Source organism: Aplidium turbinatum, chromosome 11, assembly GCF_918807975.1.
Source record: "Aplidium turbinatum chromosome 11, kaAplTurb1.1, whole genome shotgun sequence".
In the NCBI taxonomy this organism is placed as follows: domain Eukaryota; kingdom Metazoa; phylum Chordata; class Ascidiacea; order Aplousobranchia; family Polyclinidae; genus Aplidium; species Aplidium turbinatum.
In genome coordinates, this window is record NC_137482.1 from 12683546 (window position 1) to 12711406 (window position 27861).

A 27861-nucleotide genomic window follows, 5' to 3' on the forward strand; every position below is an offset into this window, starting at 1 on the left:
TATATTTTTCCACCAGGCAGCCTACATGTTGGTGTTCTGTTTTTATCATTAGGCCACCACAAATGGGGACAGCCTAGGCCAAATTTGAAAAGATGTAATGTTTTTTTCAAGAGCACGATGCCCTGTAGTGTATTACAGCAGGGGATAAATTTTCCAGCAACCTTTCGATTTTCATCACAACTTTGCTATTCCACCGCTGACTTTGTTATTTTTGTGCTCAATTCAAGTCAATGGAGATTCTAAATAGTTGTAGGCCTATATCTTTTCGCAATTTGCATCCGGCCCGCAGCTGTTAATCTCGCAGCAATCCGGCCCTCAGAGAAAAAAGTTTGGTGACCCCTGATCTAGTGAAACTCGCCAAAACATATCAATAAAAAGTACGTTTTGTCACGTCTGTTGTTTTAGAAACATCACATTGTAAATCGTTCAATGCCAGTGTGATGATGCGAAAGGATGACCTACCAAGGCTACCAAACAGGCAGGACGTTTCCAAGTAACGTCACCGAACAAGCTTCGTTCACGTACCGTACTGATTTGTTGAACTGTTAAAGTAATTCAAAAGTTTTAACATGATAGTTCATTGACTTTTGAAACGAGGTTTTTCTGAGAACTTCTTTATCTGTAGTTTCACGTTGGGTACTTGGCTTTCGATGTGTTGGAATGATGTCACATTGTGGTTAATGCTGGCTTTATGGTGGCAGACAAAGCAAGAGCTGATGTAATACTTGAGCCTGCATCACACAAGATGTGAAAACTAGCTAATGTTGTCGTACCGTAGGCTACGAGCGCGATAGCGCATGCATAACTGTTCGATTAATCCTGGCTTCTCCTTGAAGCTATGAACTTGGGCTCAAAAAACAAGTTCTCTTTTAGTAAACATAAACCTGAAATACAAACCGTTGCCAATTTATTTTTTCAATTTATGTTGTTTTTTTATTGGAGGAGGGAGGGGAGGAAGAAAATGTTTTTTTTTTTTCATTGTGCAGCAATATCCTAGATAGAAACACGAATAGTAGATAACAGTAGATAGAAACAGGGCAAAACGTGGGAACTACAAAATGCAATGTTGAAGGAAGTAGCAATGACACAAACTTCCAAATAATACTGAGACTTCCAACTTGCAAAAGATGAAACTCTAACGTAACTCAACCTGAAAACATTCAAGACGAATTTTATTTGGACAAAACAGATTTTTGAAGTTTGTTCAAACTTTCAAAGTAAATTTAAAAGCATTTTTAAACAATCAATTTTCGAAATTTGTTTTTTTTTAAACAACTATAAGCGTACTTACAAAGGTTAGTAACTTCATAATTTGAAGCTAAATCTATGCTTAAAAACATTGATTTTACACTTTTTAAAGGAAAACACTAATAAGAACATTTCTACGACTGCTGTAGAAAGTACCCATTTAATGCCTTTTTCAATGATACAAGACGAACTTCATAAAAAGGTACTGAGGGTGAGGGCTTTGTGTTGCGCTCCTCTAACTTATACAATGCCAAAGTATTTTTCCGAAACTGCGAGTAAGGTATTTTATTCCAATACCAGCAGTTTTAAACTTGTGAAGCTATTTTATGATTGCGCACTGTACAGCAAACAAAAGCGAAAAGACATTCAAGTAAATAAACATTGTTTTGACATTGAAAGTCAAGGAACAGTGAAATGTTTTTTATGTTGGAAAGTTGCAGCTGTTTGAAGTAAATATTTGGTTCTTACGTAGGCCTACGTAGGAATACATAACATTCCGTAATTGCTGAGAACGTTTGACGCATTGCAAGTCATCTTTGAGATTGTAAACAAGTCTATGGATTGTGGTCAAAACTAAACTAACTGAAACTATAAATCCAGACCTGTTGACTGTGTTCAAATCTGTTTATCACGACTTTATAATCATAGGCTATTTGGCAGTTTGAAAAGATTTAGTGATATAATTTTATGCTTTTTCTTGGCAAAATCGTATAATAGTTAGCAATTAGCAATATAGTTGTTGGCCACTGCAAAACCCTAGCCAGAGGATTCAAGTGGAATAAACCTGTTTGAGGTAAAAGGTTCTTTTGTCGTTGAGAAAATAATTTGATCCTGGTACCAATGATGAGGTCCATGTCCCTTAAATTAGAGTAGAGTCCCGAACCCTTTCAACAAGATACCTTTAAAAGCAAAAATAATAGGAAGGAATTGCTTAGTAAGCTCAACAAGGAAGGAGATAGTTTTCACCAAAAAAAACTGAGTCTATAAAGCAATGTAGAATAGATATAGCTTGGAGTTCCAGACACATTCTATTAAAAAGACTCCAAAAATGCGGAGTGTTAGGTTATCTTCCAGTTTCCAGGTCCCAAGAAAAGAATCCTGCGCCTTAAAGTCCTAAGTGTATCCACTAGACTAGACCATCTGCGCCAACGTCACTGGTAGCATCATTGTTTTTATCAAAACAAGGAAATTAAATGTTCGAAATGAGTTTCTTGTTGGATGCAGTTATCATCATATCATGAACGTTGAATGCAATCACCATCGAACAATAGCTCACGAAAACGCATCTTTTATTTTCAGCTCAACTAGGCAGCCTACGCCTCGCAGGATATGTTCTCACAAATCTCATTCAAACAAGCTCATCCATTCAAAAGACGAGAAAAACAACTTTTTTCACACTATTTTTCATGACTGCATTGGAAAAACTCCCGGCTACCTACAATAGCTCAGTTACGTCTTGGAATCAAGAGATGAATTGATGTCAAAAAGGCAACTCAAATTAATACCACGAGCGCTATAGGCCTAACTACTGTGTTTGCGACAGTTTTTGGTTTGCTGCCAGAAGTATTTGATCACAATGTTTAGTTACTGCAATAATAAGAATTACTAACTGGAAAAGTTATCTGCAGTGGAGGCTTTGATGCAGGATAGACAGATGAAAAGCGAAATTGTTTTATTTCGCGACGAAAATTTGACAAAACATTTTTTCATTTAGATCAAGAAAGTAAAATGTTGCAGTAAATTACTGTATTGTACTTTCATTTTTATAAAACCATAGTTCAAAATATTGAAAATTCGAACTGCTATACCAATAAGCAAACTTTTCTGATCAATGCTATTAAGTCGACATTTTTCTCTTTATTTGAATCATGAAAAAATCTTTCTCAATTTCCATTGCTCAACTTTTCGTAAGATTAGTCAAAAAAACAGTGTTTGTTTTCCAGAAAACTTTTTGTTAAAATCATCAAGCATCGTTCTTTTATGCTGAATCAGCGCAACACGCTTTCACTACCAGAATGACCGGCGATGAGTTGGAAGTAGATATTTTGTTTACCTCAAAAGAGCCTCACAAGTGACCTTATGTGAACTGCTGTTGGAATAGTTCATGGTGCTAAGTTCAACACAAACATTGAAACGTAGTCTACAGAAAGCAGTGTATCTTGAAAAAGTTACCATTTTAAAGCGCAGAAGTATTATAACCAACTATAAACTCACTAGACAAATTAAGACAACTTTTTTAATAAAGCATGGTAAGATGACTGATGACTTTCCTGCAGCCGACAAAAAGTTGTAATTTTATTCGCCAAATCATAGATAACTCAATTTTAATTCACTCTATTCAAAAGTAGCTGATAAACTGTAACCTACGGGTTTTTGGTTGAAACTTTAGTTGAAAAAACACCGGCGGCAAGGACAGTAAGTTCCTAAACAAAGTAGGCTAAAGCATTGTTCTTATACTTTCTCTTTTTTCAACCATTCATTTTTGTCAATTTGGGATGTTACTGTAGGCTCAGTGCCGGTCTTAGGGTATTTCGGGCCCTGTGCGGAATATGATTTGAGGGCCCCAAAGACAATGATCCAACTCAGTAGCGTAGCTGGGAGGCCTATTTTAAAAGGGGAGGGGGTGGTTTGACGGTCGGCGGCGAAGCCTGACACCCAGCGGCGGGGGGTCTGGGGAGCCTCCCCCAGAAAATTTTGAAATATTATTTTGAATTTGGGGCATTCTGAGAGCATGTTCAAAATTTGGGTATGAATATTATCCTACTGTAAAATGGTGCTGTCCGGTGGCATAGCAAAAGAATAAGATCATGCATTCTTGGGCGTTTTTTTGGAAATAAATCTATGTTGAGTCTAGATGCAACCTATTTCGTCCCCTGAAAAATTCGTACCCCGATTTCGAACCTGAAATCGGAGTTAACAAAATCAAATTTCGTCCCCTGAAAAGATCGAGAGAAATTTAAAATGTTTGCGGCAACTCCGATCAGCAACTTCGGCCATGTTGTTTTTTTTTCTCGATCTTTTCAGGGGACGAAATAGGTTGCACCCATTGAGTCTTTCTTGTTGCTAATTCCTTTGTTGAATTCACTTGTTGAATTTTTCCATTGGAAATGACAAAATTACTGCATTTTCTGAGTAAATTGCGGGCCCCCTAATTTGCGGGCCCTGTGCGATCGCACGGTTTGCACACCCCAAAGACCGGCACTGGTAGGCTACTTGCTTTTTCTTCACACTCATGGACATATTGTGCTGTCCATAACAGAAAAAACAATAGGCTACATTCTATGGACTGTAGCGCAGGCTAAGTTGGTAGAATCACTTAATAAGTGAACATTTTGTCATTAGATGATGAAGTGATGTAGGTTAAGTTTATTTTTAAATTGCCTACTGATATGTTTTAGGAATGCTTTTACTTTGACACCAAACCTTTTAATAGGCTACTGCATGATTACAGTGCTTATTTTACAGTAGTCAAGTAACAAAACGACCAGACTTTCATTTGCGTATTATATCAAAGAAAATGTTTCGTGTATTTTTGTATATTGTATCTGTAAGTTTGCCATTCCGAGTATGCTGTGGACAACTTGATGAAAACCTCAGCTTATCCAGACAATCACGGTGAGGATGATTTTGCTTAGCATTAAGCTTCACATTTTTGTTTGATGATTAAAATTGACTGAATCGGTGATATATTATGTAGCCCACTGTGAAGTAGATCAGAAATAGTTTTTGTCCTGCGTAACCTAATTTATTTCCATGAATGATGGCAATTTTTTTTTCGATAGGAGTGCAAATTAGGCTATAAAAATGAACAGTGTTTCATAAAGTTAATACATTATATCTTAGTTTTCAAAATAATTGTGCTCGAAAAGTTCAAATTTGTGCATTAAACAACATAAGCTTCATCGCTTGCTTTGTATAGACGTTACCGGTTATGCTGTAACAATTAATTATTATTATCAAAGTTTGACCGCTTCAGTCGTTTGGCAGCAGGATCTTATCCGTTGTGCTTTCATCAAAACCTAATCTATGTGTAAAATAAATAAAAATTATAATACGCTACTTGAATAGACAACATTGTTACAAATTAAAACCGATTTTAAAGTTTAAGGCCACAAATACCATTGAATCGCAAACCCACCCAACTTGACCCCATGCTGAGCGGTCAGTGGTTTCTTTGTAAAAGAGGATTATCTATTCAAGCTTGCAAACATAATCGAAACCATCGACAACACTCAAGTGCAACCGCTCTTGATCTTCTGGCCGCTGCACCGCCGCTCAGGCGAACAATAGGTGAGGTCTGCTCTGAGTTGTTTTTGAGATCGAAATTTGAACATAGAAAGCAAAAATAAAAATAACACATTAAGTGATTTTATACTTGCCGGTGATTTTGCATAAATTTTAAGTACAACAAGGTACAAAACACGTTGTGAAATCACGGAAAATTTGCTCTGGTGATTGAAACCAATGAAAAAGTGTTGCACGGCCACATGATTCTAACACTTTGTGTTCACAATGCTGAATATTCGACCGTAGGCTACAGTACATTAGTGCTGGTACGCAGTGTTGAAGTTTCGAACCTCAAGTCCACCCAACTGGGCATCTGAAAATATTTTCCAGCGAATGTTTTAGCACAAACTGACTCATAGTGGTTTTATATTTGAGTTGCCAATCCAGGGTCACTCCCAGGTATGTAGGGCAAGGGAAGGAAAAGGTTTTCCATCCAGAGGGAGTCGTTGCTGACGGCCAGCTTCCTTGTTGTTGAGGTGGAATGACGTGATGGTGGTTTTAGCTGTGCTGAGTTTTAGTCTCCAGTTCTTTAGGTATTGTAAAATTAGTTTCACATCGTTGGTGAGGACCTACTCTACCTTATTCCAGTTCTTATTCGTATGCAGTAGAGCCAAACCGTCTGCATAACTGTACTGCGTGAAGTTTGTCTGAGGAATATCATTAATGTAAATATTGAATAACATGGATGCTAAGCAAGATCCTTGGGGAACGTCATTCCTTAGACGACGAGGCGGCTGGATTGTTCGTCGCTGGTTTTCAACGCAAATAACGTCAACTGCATAGCCGAGTGGTGAGAGCCCTGGAACGGCAATCGAAAGGGCGCCGGTTCGACACCGCTCAAGAGCATGCAGCTGTGTCTATGGCAGAACACTTAAAGGCATGCCTGAAGGTGGATAGTGGACACGAAGATTGGCTTCCTTGCCTTCTCGTCCACTTAATCTAAATCTTCAACCACCGGGTGTTAGCCTGGATACGACAAACGCAAAAGAACGGTTAGCTATAATGTTAGCGAGAAAGCGAGTACACTTGCCTTGGGGCCACATTGTGTCATAAGCAACCTTTAGGTCTACTAATACGACACCAGCTTTGTTTCCTCTCTCGAAACTATCCTCTTTCTATGTCATTGGTCAACTTAGCTGTTTGATTTAGTGAATCATTTTAAAGGAATTAAATTTCGAAACTCTTTTTGGAATCGGTGATGGATAATGAATTACTATTCAAAATGTCAACTCTGTAATATTGTTTACATTGACTGAAAGCATCTTACAATAAAGGAAACCTGGAGCAAAAACAAACAGAGTAAATTATGTTTTCAACTTATGATATATCTTTTGACATTGCCCTTCAATAGGATATTTCAATTTTCGGTATCACGCCCAGTTACTGATAGGACATTAACCTGAATGATTTATCTATTGACCAATATTTAGGCTACTCAACTTATATGTATGAATGGAAGTTCTGCATATTTATTTCAAGTGCTGCTTCGTCTGTACAATGCCTTATCATGGTAGCCTACACTTAGTGATAACAGTTCTTTTTGCATCCCAACACTGTTCTCTGCCATTGGCTATATATCTAAACTGTTTGAGCGGATAGATAAAACATTCTAGTTTTAACCTATATCGAGGTTGATTGAATTTGTCTTTGCAATGGTTTAATACACAAACATCATCTCTTTAGATTAGAATGTAAGACCTTGCTGCATTACACGATAGCGTATGCCGTTGCACAACTGGTGACATCAGTAAAGGAGTAGCTTTCAAATGATGTGCGAGCAAGGGGCTCTTTACTATTTTAAAGTTGTTTTATTTCTTTGTGTGATGTGTAAGTTGTTATTAAAAATTAAATTGGAAAGTGTTAGGTTTAAAAATGAGGCTAACGCAATTTTTTCTTCTTTTAAATAAGCTTATTTAGTTGCTATCGGAACTACTGCATATACACAATTTACGACCACCATTGGGTTTTGAAGAAAAAAGGAAGGATTGTTGCTTTCAATGATCAAACCTATAGATGGAATATTAAAATTTTGATATATTATAATTTTGTCTATAGGCCTATTAAGATTTTGATATGTTATAATTTTGTCTATAGGCCTATTAAGATTTTGATATGTTATTGACTTAACTTCAATCCTCATTTTTTTTTGTCAAAGCACATTGTACTGCTGAATTATGTGTTCACGGAACATGCACTAACAATAGATGCATCTGCGTAGCCGGGTGGAAAGGAAAATATTGCACCAACGGTAAGTAATAACGAAAATTAACTTTGGTAGGCTACACCCAGTGGCGTACGCAGGATTTTCTCAAGGGGGGGGGGGCACATTGAGAGTAGCGTAGCCAGGAATTTTGAAAGGGGGGTTTTGACGACCGGCGGGCGAAGCCCGACGGCGTTTTTGCTTAAGACGACACCCAGCAGCGGCGGGAGGTCTGGGGGGCCTCCCCCAGAAAATTTTGAAAAATTACTTTGAATTTGGTGCATTCTGAGAGCATTTTCAACAAAAATGTGGGTATGAATATTCCTGTAAAATGGTGCTGTCAGGTGGCATAGCAAAAGGATAAGATCATGTTTTCTTCGGCATTCTTCGGAAATAAAGCTAAGTCTCTATGTTTTCTTGTTGTTAATTCCTGGCTGAGATGTTTGAATGTTTGGTATTGACAAAACTCGCTTTTTAATGCAGTTTTGTTTAAAATTAGGCAAGTTTTTTTTAGACTGAAACCATCATTCCCAAGCATAAAGAAACTGAAAACATCATTCTCAATATCGTGACGTCACACGCGTGCCAAAGTGGGGTTGTAACCCCCAAGGCCCACCCCCCCCCTTTGGCTATGCCACTGGCCATTGATATCCCAGACGTCTTCATGATATCCCAGTATGGTTTTAGTTTAGACTTTATTCATTTCTCTCTCACTAATCACTATAATAGGCTTACAGAACACTATGCTACATTGGCATACCTGGGGTGGGGTAGGTGGATTGGGCCATGTATTTCGTATTGGCTTAGTCTATAAAACAACATTGTTACAGTAATTGCTTTGACAGAGCAATGCAAAACATATTAAATGCCTTAATCTACGTCGTTAACTACTAAAACCTTTTTAAGGGGGGGGGCATGGCCCAATGGCCCCCCCTGCGTACGCCACTGGCTACACCTGATAGCTTTTGAAAAACAAATTAGACTATTTAACTTTCTTTGCAAACTACACCAAGTTGAGGCAAATCGAGTTAGTCTACTGATGAACTCGAGTCGAATTTAACTTTACTTGGATTTAGATAGCATAGCCTATTTTGTTATGCTTGTGTATTCCTCTGTGTTTTTGAATGGCAAACTCTGCTAGGTTCAAGCATAGTTTACTGTGCAGTAGATGCGACGGCCTAATATTTCAGAGCTTGTATTAATTAAAAGTTTTAGCTCAAAAACTTTAAAGTTTGTTTGAAATGTTACTGCAAGTCTATTGAAAATTACTTTACAACCTAATTCTTGTTCAGCTTGATGAAAATACATTACAGATGTCAACGAGTGCGGAAAACAATTAGGCCCCTGTTCTCATACATGCATAAACACACCAGGGAGCTACACATGCAGGTGCCGCAATCCGTATACCTTGGGTAAAGACGGACGCACATGTACTCCGGGCCGTACTATTCCAAGCGAGAGCGTCTCAAGCATCCATTCACCTGCTTTGGCGGAACTCTATACACATAGGAAAAAGGAAATAAAAGATACAAAACTACAGCAAAAGCGCCAAACAAGCCAAAAATCAAGAAAACTACTTCCTTCTCGCACTACTGCTTTATATCGTCGTGCGAGATTGCCTCGTCCGCCATCACACATTACCAACAATGTACAGCCGTTGGCATCACTTATTAATGAAGCTGAAGCAGCCGGAAGGACAGCCATGCATTCAATAGGCAGATTTTTAAAGAAAGCTGGGATGGTGAAACATCGAATATCTGCAGCAAGTAAATTAAGAGGTACGGTACTCAAACTTGTTCTATGCATTGGCTTTAAGGTTTATAAGACATTGAATGTCATATAATTGTACATTTGTTAAGATTTTGAGTTGATAGCCTACAAGTTTTCAGCAAACGAAGGTATCGACTTTTGTACGTTATCACTTGAAGGTAGGAGGATAGGCTTACTCCTTTAATCTGTAAACAACACGGTACAATTGGTTGCAAGATTAAAAAGCTTTGTTGAACAGGAAATCCGTGTGCCTATATAAGATGTGACCACAAATGCATTCTGACCTCCAAACGAAAGCCTGCGTGCGTTTGCCGGCGTGGTTTCTGGTTGGACAGAACCACACAAAGATGCGTTGGTAAGTCTAGTCAGCACGTAACTAAACTAAACACTACAGGATGTGAAAGAATAACGTCACACGTAGACAATTTTCGAAATCAAAATGTTCTAATGTGAAGAGATGCACATCTGATTAGCTTTTATTGTTAGATTTGTTACTAATTAGAAACGCCCTTGTCTGCAACAAGAGAAAATAATGCAGCCTATCCAGGGCCGATGAGAGTATAGTTTGGGCCTAGTACCAATGAAATTCTCAGTTATCAAGTACAGTATATACACTTCTAAGAAAAACGCTGTATATCCAAAGAATATGCAATGGCTTCTTCAAGTTCCCGAATTCTTGGAAAAGCTACAAATCCCTAAAGTAATTTTGGGCCCAGGTCTAAAGGCATTCCCTGCCTACGCTACTCAGCCTACCAGCAGAGGGGAAACGTGTTCCTTTGGGAAACTGAAATAAATGTCACAAACATGGCCTTAATATAAAAAGATGTGTTCAGTAGAACCACTCTAACTCCCTTTGAAAAAAAAAACGTTTAGTTGTACCACTATCTATACCAGGAACATGAGTCAAATATAAAGTTAGAAAACGAATTACAGTAACTTTATTGAAAACAAGATTGTTGCTATTGGTTTCAACTTGGGAGGTACCTGACTAAAAGTGTTTTTAGTTCAAGTTGAGATTAAATTTCCCAACCAAAACTCTTGTCTGTGAATTGTTGCGTTGACTGAAAACAGACGCATGTCAAGTGGCGACATTAGTGGACAAACAAGCAAAATCACCCAGGATTTGCCTGATTAGTGAAGACAATGCGTTTAAAAAAATTAGACAAATATGTCAAATTCACTGGACTACACCGGATTTACGGCCAGCAAAAGGCAATCACCCATGACCACAATTTATCTCAATACTATACCATCTCATTCTATCTACACTATGTTATTTTTACTGACAAATACTATATTCAACCAATTCTTTAGAAAAGGGCTTTATGACATTTTAAGTATTCTTCCAACAGATCATTACTCTTGCTAAACATAAAATTTAACTTTCTTAACCAGATCGTGATGAATGCAAATCAGGAAAACATTCTTGTCAAGAAAACAGCACTTGCGTCAACAAACAAGGAGGTTATTCATGCAGGTGTAACGTTGGATATGTTTTATCAATGAACTCGTCAAAAACCATTTGTCAGGGTAAGAACGATTGTTCTCAAAGTTTGTGTTACTGAAACAATTCCTAATTAAACTATGTAAAGTCTTCACAATCTAATTTACTTTTTGTTGAAAAACGAGAGCGCTCATCAATCTCTTTACAAAAGAACGCCTCAAAATGAATTTTTGCTGATTGAAGCCACTTTTTTATGTACCGTAGCCTACGAAAGCAGCAAATTAATAACAGTAATTGACAAGTGTGGCTTTATTTGTTAGGCTTCGTCACATTTAATTCGGCGTCATTATTGAGTGTTGATTTCTTTGAGGTTGCGGAAAAATTGTTCACACATTTGGAAAATGACTAATAAGTTTTGCGCTTAGAATGCTCACGGTCCATCACCAGTCGTACTGAGCCAGAAATTCTAAACATGCAACCTTCTTTCGAAAGTTAAGAATTAGTTTTCCCCTACCCAATTGTTCTGAAATGTTTATTTGCTGGCAATCCTTCGCTGTTGTAAGTAAGCTACACTCATACCTCACTACATGAATGAGTGTAACTTTTGCATGACCACCAGTTACCAATTAGCCTACCACTTACCCTCTCAAGGTATTCCAAGCTACAAGCCTAAAAATTTTAGCGCTAAAACATTAATACCTACAAAACAGAATTTTTTTAATGTAGGAAACATAAGTTGTACTGTATGACTTGTCTGGAAAAAAAATCATCAAAAAATTACGTTAAACGCAGGTTACTGATTACAAACCTTTTCAACAAATAAGTTATTCTTGCATTATTATTATTAAAAAAATTAAATAACTCCATTCTCACATTAGAGGTACAAAAAGTAAGGATGAAATTGAAGTTTGATTTTTGTCACATCACTATGCAGCAAACACCAGTATTTTACTTTCATATTATGGTCTGAGCATGTTTTTCACGTCACACTATTAGGCCCAAGCATATCAACTCTATTCGCACGCCACAGTAGCCTATAGTCTCACAATTTAATCAGTAGATTTATATACGAGTTTAGTTACTAAAACAAAACCACTGACGTATTTCTACATTTTATTCGAAGATATAAACGAATGTCTAACTGGCGATCACATCTGCAACGACCAAAGTGTATGCATCAACATGCCTGGATTCTATCGCTGCGAATGCATGGAAGGATATACTGGAAACGGAATTAATTGTTCGCGAGATGGCAACAGAGAGGAGTTGGCTATTCATCGAATGACAAATCTTCTTCATGCATCCAGCAAGCTATCCGAAAGCCATGTTCGTCCACATGTACAACTTTCAAATGATGCGGAACTTACTATTTAACTTAAACAACAGCAAAAGGATGCAATGTTATTTTCACAAATACGCTCAGTTTGTATACACCAGTTCATTCTTTGGAGTGGCCAACATCCGCCACCAAATTATCTCACTGCTAACGGAATACTGTATTACGTCACAGTTAACTATCTCAACATCCACTTTTAAATAAAACAAAGACCTTTTCTTAACTGGTTACAAGAAAAGTTTGAAACATGCGTTGTAACAATTCGTTTAATTATAACAATATATTTCCTCATGTGAAGAAGAGAGTGATGCACCATGGCCACCTGAAGATGCGGCCTGATTTGTCACATTTTGCAGATTTTGATTACAGCTACTGCTAGTGTTTGCCTGACATTTTCTGAGATGTTTTTACTTTTTGCGGTTTCCTAATGACAAAAAACTTTTTTGTTGCCTTGGGGAAGCAGAAGTAAATGAGAAAAAGTAAGTTGAAAAACGCAAAATCAGACTGTTATTGAAAATTAACAGTCTGACTAAAATCTTCGAAATCAAATTTTCTTTGTTCTTCAACATGTGAGGATGTTAAAACCTATTGTGTCATCTGGGGAAAAGAATAAAGAAAGCGTAAAAATCTAATTTTTAGAAAAACTTATTTAAACGTTCGCCCAAAGTTAGAAAAACCTGGAAATTTCTGCAAAATGTGACAAACCAGGCCATATCTTTAGGTGGCCATGGATGCACATAATTAAATGACTTCATGACGCTAAATCGGCAACATCTGTTAAAGCAACAGACAACTTAATGAGGTTAACGAAATCTACAGAGTAAAATCTAATCAAATTAACAACTAAAACAGGAACAAATCGCAAAGCATTGTGATTGACACAAGACCACAGAACAGCAGCGTTCGAAGGGGGAACTTTAGGACCTGGAGTAATTTCAGCCCCTTGAAATTATTCTGGGTGGCAATTATACGAAAAAAACAGTGTATTAGATCCTATTAAAGTTCCATTGTGATATTCGTTTGCAAATATTCTGGATTCTTTTTTAAAGACAACCTTTTTGTCTTATGTAGGAAAACTACCCCATAAAGCCTATTGAAAACCCTTGCGGTAATTGCTTCTTTTTTGGGGTAATGTGAGCTCGGACCTCTCCTTGGTACCGGGCTTAAAATTATAATCTAGTCATACCTTTCTTTAATATAAATGTTACGAGTATTTAGGCAAGTCCGCCCCGTTAGCTCAGTGGTTATACGCCCGGCTCAAGATCACGAGGCGCAAGTTCGACTCTCGGGGTGTGCGCTAGAGCAACGCATTTCAGGACTGCTCTCCATTCAGCGGCACCTAGTGAATGGAATAATTTCCTGGCAACAAAACTTCAACAATCGGAAAACTTCACTCTGCCAATCTCAGTAACCGGCCCTGCATCAAGAGCCTCTACAAGTATGCGAAACTACCAGGAATAACCAATCAAGGCTTTGTCAGTCCGAGGATAAAGATTCAAAACCAAACCAAGGCAAAATGTGAAGAAAAAAAAACGGTCTAAGTTTTTACATTTTGCTTGCACTAGGTTGATTTCTCCCTGCTCCTGTCAATTACATTATGCTCTCAATTTAAAATTAATAGAGGTATGAAGATGTCAAAACATGTACTAGCTCACCGACTAACATACCTTGACTTTCAAAAATAAATAACCATGTATGAATGTAGAAGAAATTCCACACAACCCAGGCTCACGTCCAGCGGTTATCCTTGTTGTGCGAATTATTTGTGTTTTTGTATATTTTTGTTTTTTTATTTTTCGTAACAAAACAAAAATAAGCTGAACTGAACCGGTTACGTTCGACTTGTTGAGCGACGAGGGCGTTAGTCCACTAAAATCCGCTAAACATCGAAAAACAACAACTTTGCAGTCAACAAAAAAGCGTTGGGATTGTTAAGCTATAGGCTACTGTATCTGTTGTTTTTGAAACAGATCAGGTTAAAAATCAAACTAATATAGCTCAGAGAAGACTTCATCCCAACAGAAATATTTGCAATATTATCTCTTATTTCTTTTCATATAACCCTAATCCTCTGGTGATGAAATATAATTCAATATTCTGAAGTCGTGTGCATAAAACTCTTTTAAATTAGTTATCGTCACATTATCAAGACCTTTAAATGCTTCTATGGTTTTGGACCAGTTTATTAGCGCAGTTTCATTGCTGTCAAAATATATTTTTTTATGTTCTGGTCTGTCCTGTTGCAGGTATTCCAGAAGCCAATTAGAATCTTGAGCTAAAGTTTCAAACCGCACCACGAAGTCGTAGTTCACAGCGCAGGGATTGCATAGATCCGTCTGTGGTCTCCAATGAATATCAGTGTTAATGGAGTCGTTCATGTGTCTAGATACGTGCCTGAAAATGTATTTTATTAAATAGATTATTCCACCAACTTAATACTTTTCTACGCTTTGAAAAAAAATTTCCTGCACTTCTTCAAACTAAAAACAGCAAAGTTTTCGCTCTCCAGGTCCAAATATAAAAATTGAATATTAAATTATTAAAACAATTCTAGTAACCGGCAGCAACAACTGCTGGGAACGTGCGATTTCCATATTGTGTCTTACATGAAGAGTTGCACAAGAGCAATTGATGTTGAGAACGCAAAGTTCTGGCAGGTTTATAATGAACAAGCACAGTGTCCAGATAGTTTGAAGCAATACCATGAAAAACTTTATAAATTAATAGACATATTTTAAAGTGTATACGATACAATACTAGAAACCAATGCAGGGATTTTAAGTTAAAGTTCTGGAAACTTGTCACTAACTTACTATTTTTTTTGTGCAGTAAAGTTTAAATTGCTCTAGCTACAAATGTTCATACGCCATAAATTGAAATTGACCAAGAACATAGGCTGAAGTAGCTGCGTTTTACATCTTGATTACTTTCCCTTTGTTTTACTAGTTTCTAACCCCAACCGAAAGCTTCACCTAACCTTGAAGGTTAGGATTGAAAAATAGAAAAGTAAAGGAAAGTGGTAAAGTCTTGAATTTCTTTTTTGTGTGATAAAGTGTTAATCGCCCTTGCACTTGGAAGTGTTAATTGTAGAACTATTTTCAAAAAAAAAGTTTTTATTTATATTTTATCTCTCTTCTAGGCTTTGTGGCTGTACAATTTTAAGATAGTGATAACACTTTTTTATCGATGTATATTCTAAACCTTTGGGTTTTGCCATCTTTGCCTTTTGTTGGTGTCAAATGTGTATGTTTACTTTGCCGTTCTGTACATGTTTTGATTAGGCCAGCAGCAAAAAATAAGTTGAATTGAATAGACGGGTTTTCTGTGAGAAACTTAAAAACATTAACAATGGGATTTGTGTTCTTGTCGTATCAAGACTGGTCTCAAAGTTAGGGACTGTCATGCGCACAGATTTGCCAACTGGAGTCCAGTGGCTGCTCAAGAAAATCTGTAGGCCCATGAGCAGAGCCTGCAGAAGCCTTAAAAAGTGACCTATAGTAGAATGCGGCGTGGAAGGAACGATTTAATCTTTTGTAAGGATTTTAAATGGATTTTTTAAAGAATGATCGAAATTCTGTGTTTACTAGGGTCAAAAATTGGAAAGTGAGCTGTGGGTCACGGAAATCGAGGGCCTTTGTAAGCAAGCCACGAGTTAACAAAATAAAAGAACGTGATGTACTGAGCTACACCGCTACGCCGTGTGACACAGAAAAGAACGAACTTGCACTTTATGTTGAATTTTGATTTATAAGCTTACTTTGCAAACTGATGGAACGATATGTTTCCAGCGTTCATGACTGCGATGTATTGTAAAGCTGCTTCTTGCTCCGTTAAATTAAGTTCCAAGAAAGTTTTATCTTTAATCAGCATCACACCTGTGCGTCTGCAAAAACAATCATATAAAAAACTATTGAAGATTTTTATCATGATCAGACACTTCAGAAAGCGTAACATGGCTTTATGGTTCAAAATGAACAAAGTTTAAGATGTATCAGGTTCTGTTCATTGTATCAGTAAAAAAGTTGTGAAAAACCTTTAGCAACCAAAATAGACAGTGTTTGTCGTGTAAGTAATTACTACATGTGTATTGCAGACAAAAACTTTGTCCTTTGTCAATGTATAGCTACCTGCACAAACTTGCTTCATAATTGCGCATTTACGTATGGCCTATGGCAGTCAATCATTATAATTTTCCACCGATATCAGTTTGGTGACATCCTTCTGGTTACTTTACCAACCACTATTTTTAGGAGACCTGCTGGGTTTGATCACTTGTTGGGTTATACTAAACACAGACAGGCATTCATAAAAAAATAGCTGTTGTTGATAAATATGCAATAATATTCATTACTTTGTGATGTACCCGACTACGCTTAAACTGTCTGCTTTCTAGACCGTTGAAACTTGAAAGTAACTTATGTCATTGATGGATAAAGCGCTGTAATTATATACAGGCAGATATTACAAGTACGCTATACGTAGCAACCAACTGCCATACAAAAACACACGATCGATTGGATTGGCAAGAAAAGGGGATTTAAGGCCTTCGCTTATCAGTGGGCTATCACAGGCTGAAAGTGATGATTATTGACATTGCACATTTTGCTGTTATAGAATAATAATTTTTTTTTGTTCTAGAATGAGACTGGAAGATTAGTTGCAAATTGTTCAACTTACTTTCTGTAGATGTATTTCAGCCTTTTCAAATATTCTTCCGCTTGCTGGAACGCAATTTTTTTGCCTGTGGTCCTTTGGTACAAATTAAATCTTGATCTTTGAGTAAACTTGCTGCTATGCGCAGACACCAGACGCTCCAAAGGATGCCTGGCGACAAAGAAGGAGGTATACGACATGAGCCGCTTCATGGCTTCCACTTTGGGCAACCTTGTGAAAACATAGTCATGTTGAGATACAAGCTACAACTGATGTATAAGTTACAACTCATGGATGGGTATTATTTAGATTTTAGAGCCCGTGATTTTGATTGAAAAATATTTTCAACAGAAAACATTGACTTTCAGGTTAATGCAAACAAAATCAGAAAATTTCTCGTTTTTTGTTTGCAATAGCTTTTAGAGAAGAAAGTCTGGCTCCACATCTAGGCTCTATGAAAATGAGACTTTATAACCAATAGTCGTGGCAAAACCGTCCACAACAACATTACATCACTTTACAAAATAATGTTTGCTCCAAAATTTTCAGCTTTTTATAGGGACAGATGCAAGTCCGGCTCTCCATCTTTTCCTATCAAAAACTCTAAAAAATTCAAAGAAAACTATACACTAAAAAATGATTTTGTAAAATCGTTTTATTCATGTTTTTATTGATAGTTTTGGCACAGCTATTGATTAATTGTGAAAAATCACTTTTCTATCATACCTGGACAACACTTCCATATGCCCACTACTTAGTATTAGACGACTAGGGCGAATCTTTTTGATATTTTGTTTACGTACTCTTCCTTTTAGATACCAAATATAACTTTTCCAGGTAGTGCACGCTGCCTGTTAATAACAACACGTTTTTGAAAGTCAAATGCGCAAGAGCAATATCAATGGTCCACCCCTACAATAATGAAAATCAATCACACTCTCATCAGCATGTAATTGAGACACAAAAACAATTACTTCCATATTCCTAGCTTTTTACGCAACTGGTTCAAATATGATGGAAAAAGTAGGCTACAACAAAAGCTTCGCTCAGTGTAGGGTTGCCTACTTACTTTGGGAACTACGCACATTATCATTTTAAGATCATCGTCAAACACGAAGCGCGTTAGGTCGATGATGTTTTCCAAAGGCTTTTGTTCACACCGATCGTGAAGACGTTTTCTTCTGGATAAATAAGGTTCTTTCGACCACAGTTCCTCGCGACTACGCCTGGAGTTTTCTGACAAATTAAAAAGATTACCGTACTATTTCATTAAAAAAACTATTTTTAAAGCATTTTCAACCTCAATGCAAAACGCTAAATATAAAAAATTCAGGTTAATAATGTTAGGCATAAAAAATACAAATTTAGCTCATTGTTAGTCAGTGGTTCAAAGGCCAAAAAATGAGAGTTTAGGTGAATAAACGATAGCAACAATTTGGTATGACTTTTAAAGCGTTTTTTCTTCGATAGGATGACAATTAGGGCTGTGAAGTGGGGAAAATTTCAGTGGGGGTTCTTAAAAAAGTGCGAGCTGGAACCGTGCATCGCTAGTTCGACTCCACAACTCTGGTCACAATCTACATAACAAAAAGTTCAAATAAATAGAATCACTGACATTATCAAAGTAACCTTTACAGCTTGTTTCACCCTTTGCGGAATCGTACTAAACGAAGTTAATCTTTTCTAGATCCATAGTGACGGGATTGGTTACTTTGATAATTGATTCAAATTACTAGTAAAAAGTTCCATATCATAAGTTTGTAAAATTTAAAAACCAGTAAACATTAAACCATTCTTAAGTTTCGTCTCTTATACCTAGCGAATTATCCACTTGTGACTTGATAGGCTGCTGTAAAGCAGCTCAAACTAAATATTAAAAAAAATCACTATAGGCCAACATTACAAAGATCGATTATAATAACTTAGCCTCCTGAAACACAATGTGCATAATTTTATACATAAAGCTGTTTTCGTTGATGTATTTATTGTTTATTCTTAACTGACAGCATATTATTGTTTTTCTACATTATGACAAAACCTGAAGTTGTTCACCATACAAAACATGAAGTGAGCCATTTTAGCATTAGATTATTGTATTGTACTTTAATGTCTAACACGTAGGCGACTTGATACAATGCTGTGAGTAGGCTATGTGATTAATTAAACACTATATTATCCATAATTTTAAAATTTTGCCTCCTCGCGGTTCAACCATGGTTATCATTTCAATGAACATGAAAAGAGAAAACGATGTTTTTCTTACTTAGGAAATTGAGTCCTTCTTCTGTGAGAGAGAGGAATCGTCTGTTTTGGAAGTAAGAATTAGACGTTGTTTCAATGAACAATTTACGAACAAACGTTTTTGAAACTTCTGTTCCGTTTGGTAATATCACGAACCCTGTACCACTGTCACCGACCATAGCTCTGTCAAATAAAGAAATGCGAAACCACAACCTCTACAATTGTTTGCAAAATATACGATATATACAAATTACTCAATGCCTAATTTCATATGCTTGTAACTCCAGAAGTCCAGACTGGTGTCGCCGGTTTTGGGGTATTTGAGCTTGTCAAGTTTTATTTTTTGCAGAACGTAGGCTACATATTTTCCATTCCAACGTAAAATTTAAGATGACCAATATTGGTAATATCGGAAGAATTGCAAAACTTACGATAACTTTCGAATTTGTGATTACATATTTTTGCTAGCTGAAGCTGTGGTTGAACTTTAAGCTCTGAGTTTGAAGTAAATCAGTGGTGTGCAGCTTTTATAACAGGCAATCAAGTTTTTAAGAACGTCTGCGCGACGTTCGAAAAGACGTGGGTTCGACATCGCTCCAGAGCACGCGGCTGTGTCTCGGCGAAAGACACTTAATGGCAAGCCAAAATAAAGGGAGCAGTTGACTCGAAGACTATATGTCACTTCGCTGCTTTATGTCGTCTGTTGTACCGCAACTGTGATCGCAGTGTTATGCATGTTATCGCAATGGGCGCAAATAAAAGCATGGTTATTATCAGTGACGATCGGTGAGGGAAAGCAAGGAAAGCAGTGCTTACCTTAGCAAAAACTATGCAAAATATAATGACTGAATTCTAGGTTTAACTTATTATTTTTATCACGTCTATTTTAACTTGAAAATTACTGTATTCGTGACTAGAATTACTCGTAACGCTTGTGAGTAGTCTAAGTTCTCACCAAACCGCATGTCTTGCCTATAAATGCCAATTGACGCAAACGCTTCTGTCAGAAACAATCACTGAGGCTCCAGGTAAGCAACTATCAAACTTGCTTTCCCAGATTCAAAAATGTCAAAAAACACCTTCGTTTCATCCAATCTTCACTCGTTTTGCAAAACGTCACCAGCTGCTTAGCCAATCAGATGTGTTATGGTTATGGTAGGTTAGTTGTGCTTTCCCAGTGACGTCAATGCGTACATTCGCTAGAGCGACTAGACTAACTCTTTAGAATGGTCTCTTGTCACGGTACACGCACAGCATCATAATGCCAAAAAGCTTGTTGCTGTTTTTTGATGTCTCCTCGCCATGTACTTTAGCCTACTGTACTAGCTTTCATAGTCATGCCTTTGCCCTTTTTACAGCGTTGATATAACGTTACTTCGCCAATGAACGTTCAGGTGCGGATGCAATATTTAGTTTGTTAAGCTTCTATACGCAGGAGGCAAACTTATCCAGCTTTTTGTACAAATTGCTTGCGGTTGTAATGTTTAGGCCTAAGTGTTAGTTTTTGTAGTGTAGGCTAAACTGAATATCTGAGAATGAACATTCATGACGAATTAAACATATAGACAACTATTATTCCATGTCTAACACAGGATTTTGGTCCTGCAACTTTAAAATTAAGATTGTTCATGACTTCTAAACATTAAATGGATGTATGATTACGACATAGGCGAAGCACAATTTGACAGATTTTTATTTTTGATTTGTTGTGGAAATGCTCTCAGAGCGCACCAAATCGGAAGTGTTTTTCAAAAATTTCTGGGGGAGGCCCCCAGACCTCCCGCTGGAAGTGTTGCCTTCGGCAACACGCCTTCGGGCTTCGCCCGACGGTTACGCCCTTCGTGCCTACTACCTTGCTGCAGCATTTTTCCAAGTTGTTTTCCCAACGGTTTAAGCCACCGAACGTCACTGGTTATTATTATTGTTATCAGTCCCCGCACACTATGCCCACCTTGGGACCGGACAATTTTCGGCTTATTAAGAGGGTGGGCTACAAAGGGGGGGGGGGGGGACAAATTTCTGCCACTCCCATATGCATAACTGACTATGGACGACTGTGCTGTGGCTAAAAGTTGCTAAATCTGTACACAACGATCGGTTTTGGGCTTATTAAGCGTTTTTTTTGTCAAAGGAATTAATAGAAGCAGGCCTAATTCCGGGCCGGATCAAATTGGGCTTAATAAGCTGGGACAAATACTACTGCATAAAAATATGACATTAGTCTTTAGAAGGCAGTCATTCGTACCTTTCCGGTATTTCGGTTTCATTCAATGGCCTAGTGATGACATCCAACAACAGTATTGCTAGTACAGCAAGTCCACAAAGAATAAAAGTTCCTACTTTGAATAACCGCAGCATGGAATCAGTCACTGTAATTTAATCAACATTTTAAGTCAGGCTATTATGAGCTTAGTAAACAAAAGCATAAAAAAAGATTCTATGACCTGCAATAAACTAAGGTTAGCCTATTGGTATTTTTGAAGCCGTGTTGATAGATAAAGAATTTTGCCCTAATTTGAGTTTAAAGCCGTTGAAGACAAAAACTTGTAATTTTGAAAATTTTAAAGTCCTAGCAGAGAACAAAACCTTTACCTTAATCCTATCTCTGACAACACCCGCCATGAAACAATGCTTTTTGATGGCAATTAAAAGTTGTGGGTAAGTCAACAGGTGGATAAAAATAGCCACTTCGTTTCTAAACATGGCTCGCCTAGCTGACTTTTCAATTTCGTATGTTTTTTTTAAAGAAAGCTTTAATTTTAAACTAAGTTTTGTTTTATAAAATACAGTACGTTTCCTCCCAACTCAACCTACAATAACAAATTCTTTTTTTCGTTAAAACCTGAAATAACCATCCTCACAACCTGCAATTATCAGCTAAAGTTTGTTCATTGGGCCTGTTACAGCAGTAGGCCTAGCCTATAACTGTTCAGCTATTAAAATTGTCTTATTTCAGTGACATGACTGCCAAAATCTAAGATTATTTTTTCACTTTACTAATGTACTATGTTTACCACTGGGCCGGCAGGGTTGACACAGTAGCCTCAGGCGAGCAGCTGATGAATTACTACACTGTACACTGTACAGTGTACACGGCAATTCTTACACAATGAAGAAATTTTCACGCAGTGACAATGGCATCAACTTGTTCTTCAATTGACTTGTGCCATTCTGGTCGTTTGCCTTTTATGACTTCACAAAGATGGATTGTGCTAATTGATACATTGATTGATTTCGAAATGTTTAATAGCAAACTACATGGTGGCCAGATTGGCCTTTTTAAGCCCAAATTTCTCGAATTTGGCCTTTTTTAAAGTCTGTTGGCCTCAGAAATTATACGTTTGGCCTTTTTCCAGATTTGGCCTTAAATTTTGCCTTTTCTAGATTTAGCTTTAAATTTGGCTTTTTTTAAAATCTACTCTTCAAAATGCATAATAATCAATATTTCTCATATATCGTAACCTTACCAGATGAAATCATATTCACCATTGTTCAATACATGTTCTATGCTTGTTTAAAAGTCGTATTGTGACGCCGGCGCCGAGTCAGACTGCGCTCACCCGCTAAGGCAGCCAGTGGTGCCAGATGTCACCACTGTAGCGGATTATAACTCATCTGCTACAGTCCTTTTATACTTGCTACCTTTTGGGCTAATTTCAGAATTTTTTTTGCTACAATTTATTAAAATCTGGTACAATTCATAAAATATCGATAAATATGAATGTTATAGATATTATTTTGGAATTACAGTATAATGTCAACGCTCAAAAGTAGGTAGCCTATACAGAAACGTAACGTGTTCACGTTTCGATCGATCGGTAGTCTAACACAGTGGTTCTCAACCGCCGCTCCGCGGACCGGTGCCGGTCAGTGTAATTATTTTGCCGGTCCGCAGAAGATTTTACTTTCTGCAGAGCTTATTTTAATGTGAAGTCATTAGCATATTGTAAAATTGTGATTGCACTGTGAAATATGCACAGCTGTAAAACTGACATATCTCCACGTAAAATTGTTTGATAATAAAGGTGAACTTTTTGATGGCCTAATTCTATGCCGTTGATAATGTTTTTGTGACCAATTGCGCGTACTTTTCAAAAAGTTTTGAAACACAGAAATACATAACCAAATGGGGGATTTTGTCCTTGATTTAAAAAAATTTTAAAGTCGTTGGAGACGAAAATTTGGAATTAAATAGATTTGAAGTTCCGGGATAGTCAGGCCTGCAATGGAAATTTGCCAAAACCGGAGTTTGAGAAAGCAAAGATCTTGTTTTTCAAAGACTATGCGGAAATTTGCGCTTCGGAATAGAATGAATACAAGCCGATTTGCTGTGGAAAATGCTGGTAAAATGGAGTGGTGAAAAAAGTACAAAGAGGTGCTGAGCATTGTGAGTCAACACTTGAAAGAGTTGGCTAACAATTTTGACGATCATTTTGCGTAACATGAAGAATGAAGATCCTCGACATGGAAACTTTTAGATAAACAATCCATGGATCGATGAATGATGTCAACACATGCGACCTTAATCTTCATGAAAAAGAAAGTCTGATTGAATTACAATATGTTGTGCTTCTACTTTGCAGTCAAGATTTGAAAAACATCATTGTAACACTTTTGGATACCTCTTGCAAACGAATTCGTGCCATCGAATTGATGGTAATTGTTTCAACTACGACAATTCTTTTTCATCTCTAGCTTTAATAACAAAGCAAAGAAATCGCCTGGATGCCGAAACAGAGCTACGTGATTTAGAAACTTCTTTGATATCTCGTCTTCCTCACATAGGCTACTGGCAGCGTACCAGTAGGAAATTTTTCCACTGACATTGATTTTGTATGCAAATGGATTGACATTTTTCTGTTTGAGTTGATTTGATTGCCGTTTTATTCCAATTTTTGTCCTGAATACAAATCATCTGCTAAAACCTTACATTATGGTGTGCAACGACAACTTTGGTTAACAAAACGTCCCAAAATTCATTCTATTCACTACGATCTTTGGTTGCCGGTCCGCGAATTTTTTTTTAAAGTTTGCCGGTCCCCCACTACCACTGGTCTAACACAACCGCCGGCTTGCCAGCCGAGTACTGTGTAATGTGCAAGCAGGGTGCATATATTGCCAAAGCTAAGCAACATTTCAACACATGAAAAAACCAAGAAACACCTAAATAAAATAGGCTACCAAACTCCTCTTAAAGTTCTCTCACTAAATTTGTCCATGAAATCACTGATTCAGAAAAAATAGCAGAAATGGATCTTAGTTTAACCATAGCGTGCTCAATTGATCACATTGGTAATGTGAAGAAGTATCATGGTAACATTTTCACTAGTTATTGCTGTAAAAACAAAACCTAGAAACAGAACACAAATTCAACTATTGGAAGTTGTCATAAGAATTCGTTCTCACCTGTTGGACCAAAAAATGTGTTGCAAAAACTTCAAGTGCACCCCAAATATGATTGAATTGCACAACAGTGAGAATTTGTATATTTCATCAAAAAACCAACTATTCAGAAGAAATTCTTCAATAATCCAATAAAATATAAGTAAATTTGTTAAATATATGTAACTGTTTTAGTAAAATAGTTAAATATATGTAACTATGTATATTTCATTATTTTTAATATAAACAGGTAAATATCCATTTAGCCTTTTTTATTTTAGTTTTAGTAAAATAGTTAAATATATGTAACTATGTATATTTCATTATTTTTAATATAAACAGGTAAATATCCATTTAGCCTTTTTTATCTAATATTTTCCTTGTTTTGGTCTTTTTTCTTGTATTATTTTGGCATTAAGACCTTTTCACAGTCTGACAACCCTGATTACAATGCTTATTTTACCTTGTTTGAGTTTGGCTTATTTTTGGCCTTTTTTCTACCTATTTGGCCTTAAGTTGGCCTTTTTTCTTGGTGAGTTTGGCCTTTTTTGCAAATTTCAGTCTGGCAACCCTGGCAAACTAACAAAATTGAAATTTTCAATCAATGAATCAATGGTTTACTAGCTAGAAACAGGAACAGTGCATGGTCGAAATATACAAGTACAAGTTGTATAACCTATACACACTTACACTTCAAAAGTGGCACAAGCTCCCACATTGACAGGGAGACAACGAAACGACCATAATACGGTCTACTAGACAATTGCCACCCTATGTCAGAAATGATAATAATTTTGCCATTTCAGACAGAAAAATACAATGTTTCAATGTTCAAAAATTGGCCTAGGGGCTATATGGTAGTCAAAGGCATATTGACCTATACTTCATTACATTTATTGTAGTCTACTTATTACAAAAGTAAAATTACAAATACGTACTAAGTTACAGGCTACCGCCTATCAAGCAATGCTATAAAATTTAGTTAATAAAAACCTGCAATTCATTCAGCCTATGTGTTGCAATAGATTGACATGTAGCCTAACTTGGCATGCAAAAAGGTGATTAAGGACAACTAAAGTCTTTAGGTATCAATTATAACTGAGAGAGCAAATTTACTTTTAAAGTGACTAATTAGGGTAGTACGCTCGAACTATCCTAACTACAATGCGTCACTACAAGTAGGCTACCGTAGGTAAAGTTGTATGAAACACAAGCGTTTCAAAAATTCAAACGAAAGCAAAATTTTTGTTTTTAAATGTTTGTAGCCAAATTCTCATGTTTGATTTCTTTTTCAATAAAGTTTTCTGATTAAAGCTTTTGTTTGTTTAAGAACTTTAATTTAGCCCAACCTTGTGTAACAACTCCTGGTAACAACGTTCATCGAATAAGCGTATCCTACTTGTCAATTATTGGGATTATGAGTATTGAGCAGGCTATGATGTGGAAACAGAATTTTTGAATATACAGTACAGTAATTTGTCCTGATTTCGTTTTGTTTTAATTTATTTTTAATTGCCTTTTAAAGTATAAAATTCCATTTTCCTGATAAAATAACTTTATTTTGTAAAACCATGTTTAAAAACTGGGACTTGAGGTTATAACATTACCATCCTGAAATTTCATTGGAATATATTTCATATAATTAGAAAATGCTTAAGTTTCATTATTTTCTTTTGCATAATAAAATGTGAATTGTCATTTAATAAAATATGTATAGGCTAGTTACTTACGCAGCCAATAAGCCTCTTTGTACATGAGCGTTCCACCTGTTCAAACAATTTTTTTTTACGGAATCAAAGTATATTCTTAAACTTTTGGGTTTAACATTGCTGGGACTACTTGATTTACTTATTTCAATGCCAATTCGTAGAAAAGGCAATAGTTTCTGTCGATTTTATTACATGCAACAGCTTATGGGTATTGGGTAGCATACTCTACTTCAAATTAAAAAAGTTCTAATATTAAAGAAAAAGTAGCCTAGTCTAACTTTTGCTGCCAAAGCAATTGATTATGGCATCGACCAAACTCTCACCAAGAATGCATTAACCGACAATGTCCGGATTGATTTAAAGTAGGTTGTATTTCTCTACAAATGAACTTTCTTTTGATCTATGAGTTTCGATAAAAACGTTACTTTTTTCCCAAACATTACTAAATCAACAACGTGTGTAGTTGTTTACTTTGTCGATATTAGGTTGCTTTGATGTCTTATCTTTTTTCTTTGTTGTAAACACTCAAATGTTATGACCTATCACACTTATGTTTTCTGGTTGGAGCTGGCTTTTTATGGGAACCAACTTTATTTTAATATTTTTTTAACCGATAAATTTTTTTTGTTGTTGTAAATTTAACTTTGCTTTGCCTAAAAGCAACGTATTGCAGGCTGACTGATCTCAATCGTAAAAGTGATAAAACGAACCAAGGTTTACAAAATGAGAATAACTGAACTTCATAGAAATCCAATATTGAGCAAGGCCATTGATTTAGCTCGGTACTAATGAGATCCTCGGTCTCAAATCGAGACACTTATAAGAAAAACGCATCAGTCTATATCCAAAAATACGCAGTGATTTCTTCAACCTCCAGGGCCCTTTGGAAAAATTACGAGAAGCTCATAAAATTTTCCTGGGCCCGAGTTTAAAAGTAGGCTACCTCACTGTCAACGTTACATAGCTGTGTTATGCTCTTGTATTGAAAATAATTTTAGTATGCGGTTCCAAACGTAGCCTATAGCTTAATATTGTTCATTGCACTTATTTGCAATCAGTCTACTCTAGGCTATAGGCTTATAGTCACGTAAATGCAATTTCTTTGCCAATTTTTCAAAAGTTTATGTCATCTAATAGCAACGCAAACGTCTGTAAACAGTGTAAAGCAGTTCCAGTCATGTTGAAAGTTAATAATAATCATACAATTTCCTGGTTCTCCTTTTTATGCACTTATAAAATCACACTACCTTGAAATGTTGCAAAAGTTTGACAAAACCAAAAAAAACTTATAGTTCAAGGTCAGGAAAACTTAAATACAAAATAAGAAAATAAAATAGTCATATACCGTATATTAAATGATTTTTTCAACTTTTTTTACGTAAACTTTTTTCAAGTGAGGAAGCAAGGCTTTTTTTATTTCACATTTTTTTCTAATTAGACTCAAACTATTTTGCTCGCGACCCCTTTTAATCTCCAAAATTTTTCCGCGACTTTTTACGGTTAAAAAGGATAAACAATGCGAAATATACGTTTGTGATATTTATTGAAACGCTTAATTTTAACAAAAACTAAAAACAAGCTATCCATACTC

The 27861-nt window shown here is 36.5% G+C and overlaps 2 protein-coding genes across 3 annotated transcripts; one reads left to right on the forward strand and one right to left on the reverse strand.

Moving 5' to 3' along the window:
- Positions 1–4718: 4718 nt before the first annotated feature.
- Positions 4719–12576, forward strand: LOC145780046 (uncharacterized). Of its 2 annotated transcripts, none has more exons than XM_082591753.1 (7): positions 4719–4863; positions 5351–5538; positions 7691–7783; positions 9049–9513; positions 9744–9860; positions 10901–11035; positions 12073–12576. In XM_082591753.1, the coding sequence occupies exons 1-7, from the start codon at positions 4766–4768 to the stop codon at positions 12321–12323; spliced, it is 1347 nt and encodes a 448-aa protein (XP_082447879.1). In that variant the 5' UTR covers positions 4719–4765; the 3' UTR covers positions 12324–12576. The 2 variants fall into 2 exon arrangements, with proteins under 2 accessions (XP_082447879.1, XP_082447880.1); XM_082591754.1 differs by having other exon boundaries at positions 5357–5538.
- A 99-nt stretch (positions 12577–12675) lies between these two features.
- Positions 12676–21596, reverse strand: LOC145780048 (carbohydrate sulfotransferase 11-like). The gene is made up of 7 exons (XM_082591755.1): positions 21425–21596; positions 19202–19362; positions 18008–18174; positions 17665–17789; positions 16963–17169; positions 16043–16168; positions 12676–14679 (listed from the first exon to the last, which is right to left on the reverse strand). Exons 1-7 carry the CDS (start codon positions 21535–21537, stop codon positions 14349–14351), a joined length of 1230 nt encoding a protein of 409 aa, XP_082447881.1. The 5' UTR covers positions 21538–21596; the 3' UTR covers positions 12676–14348.
- Positions 21597–27861: the final 6265 nt, after the last annotated feature.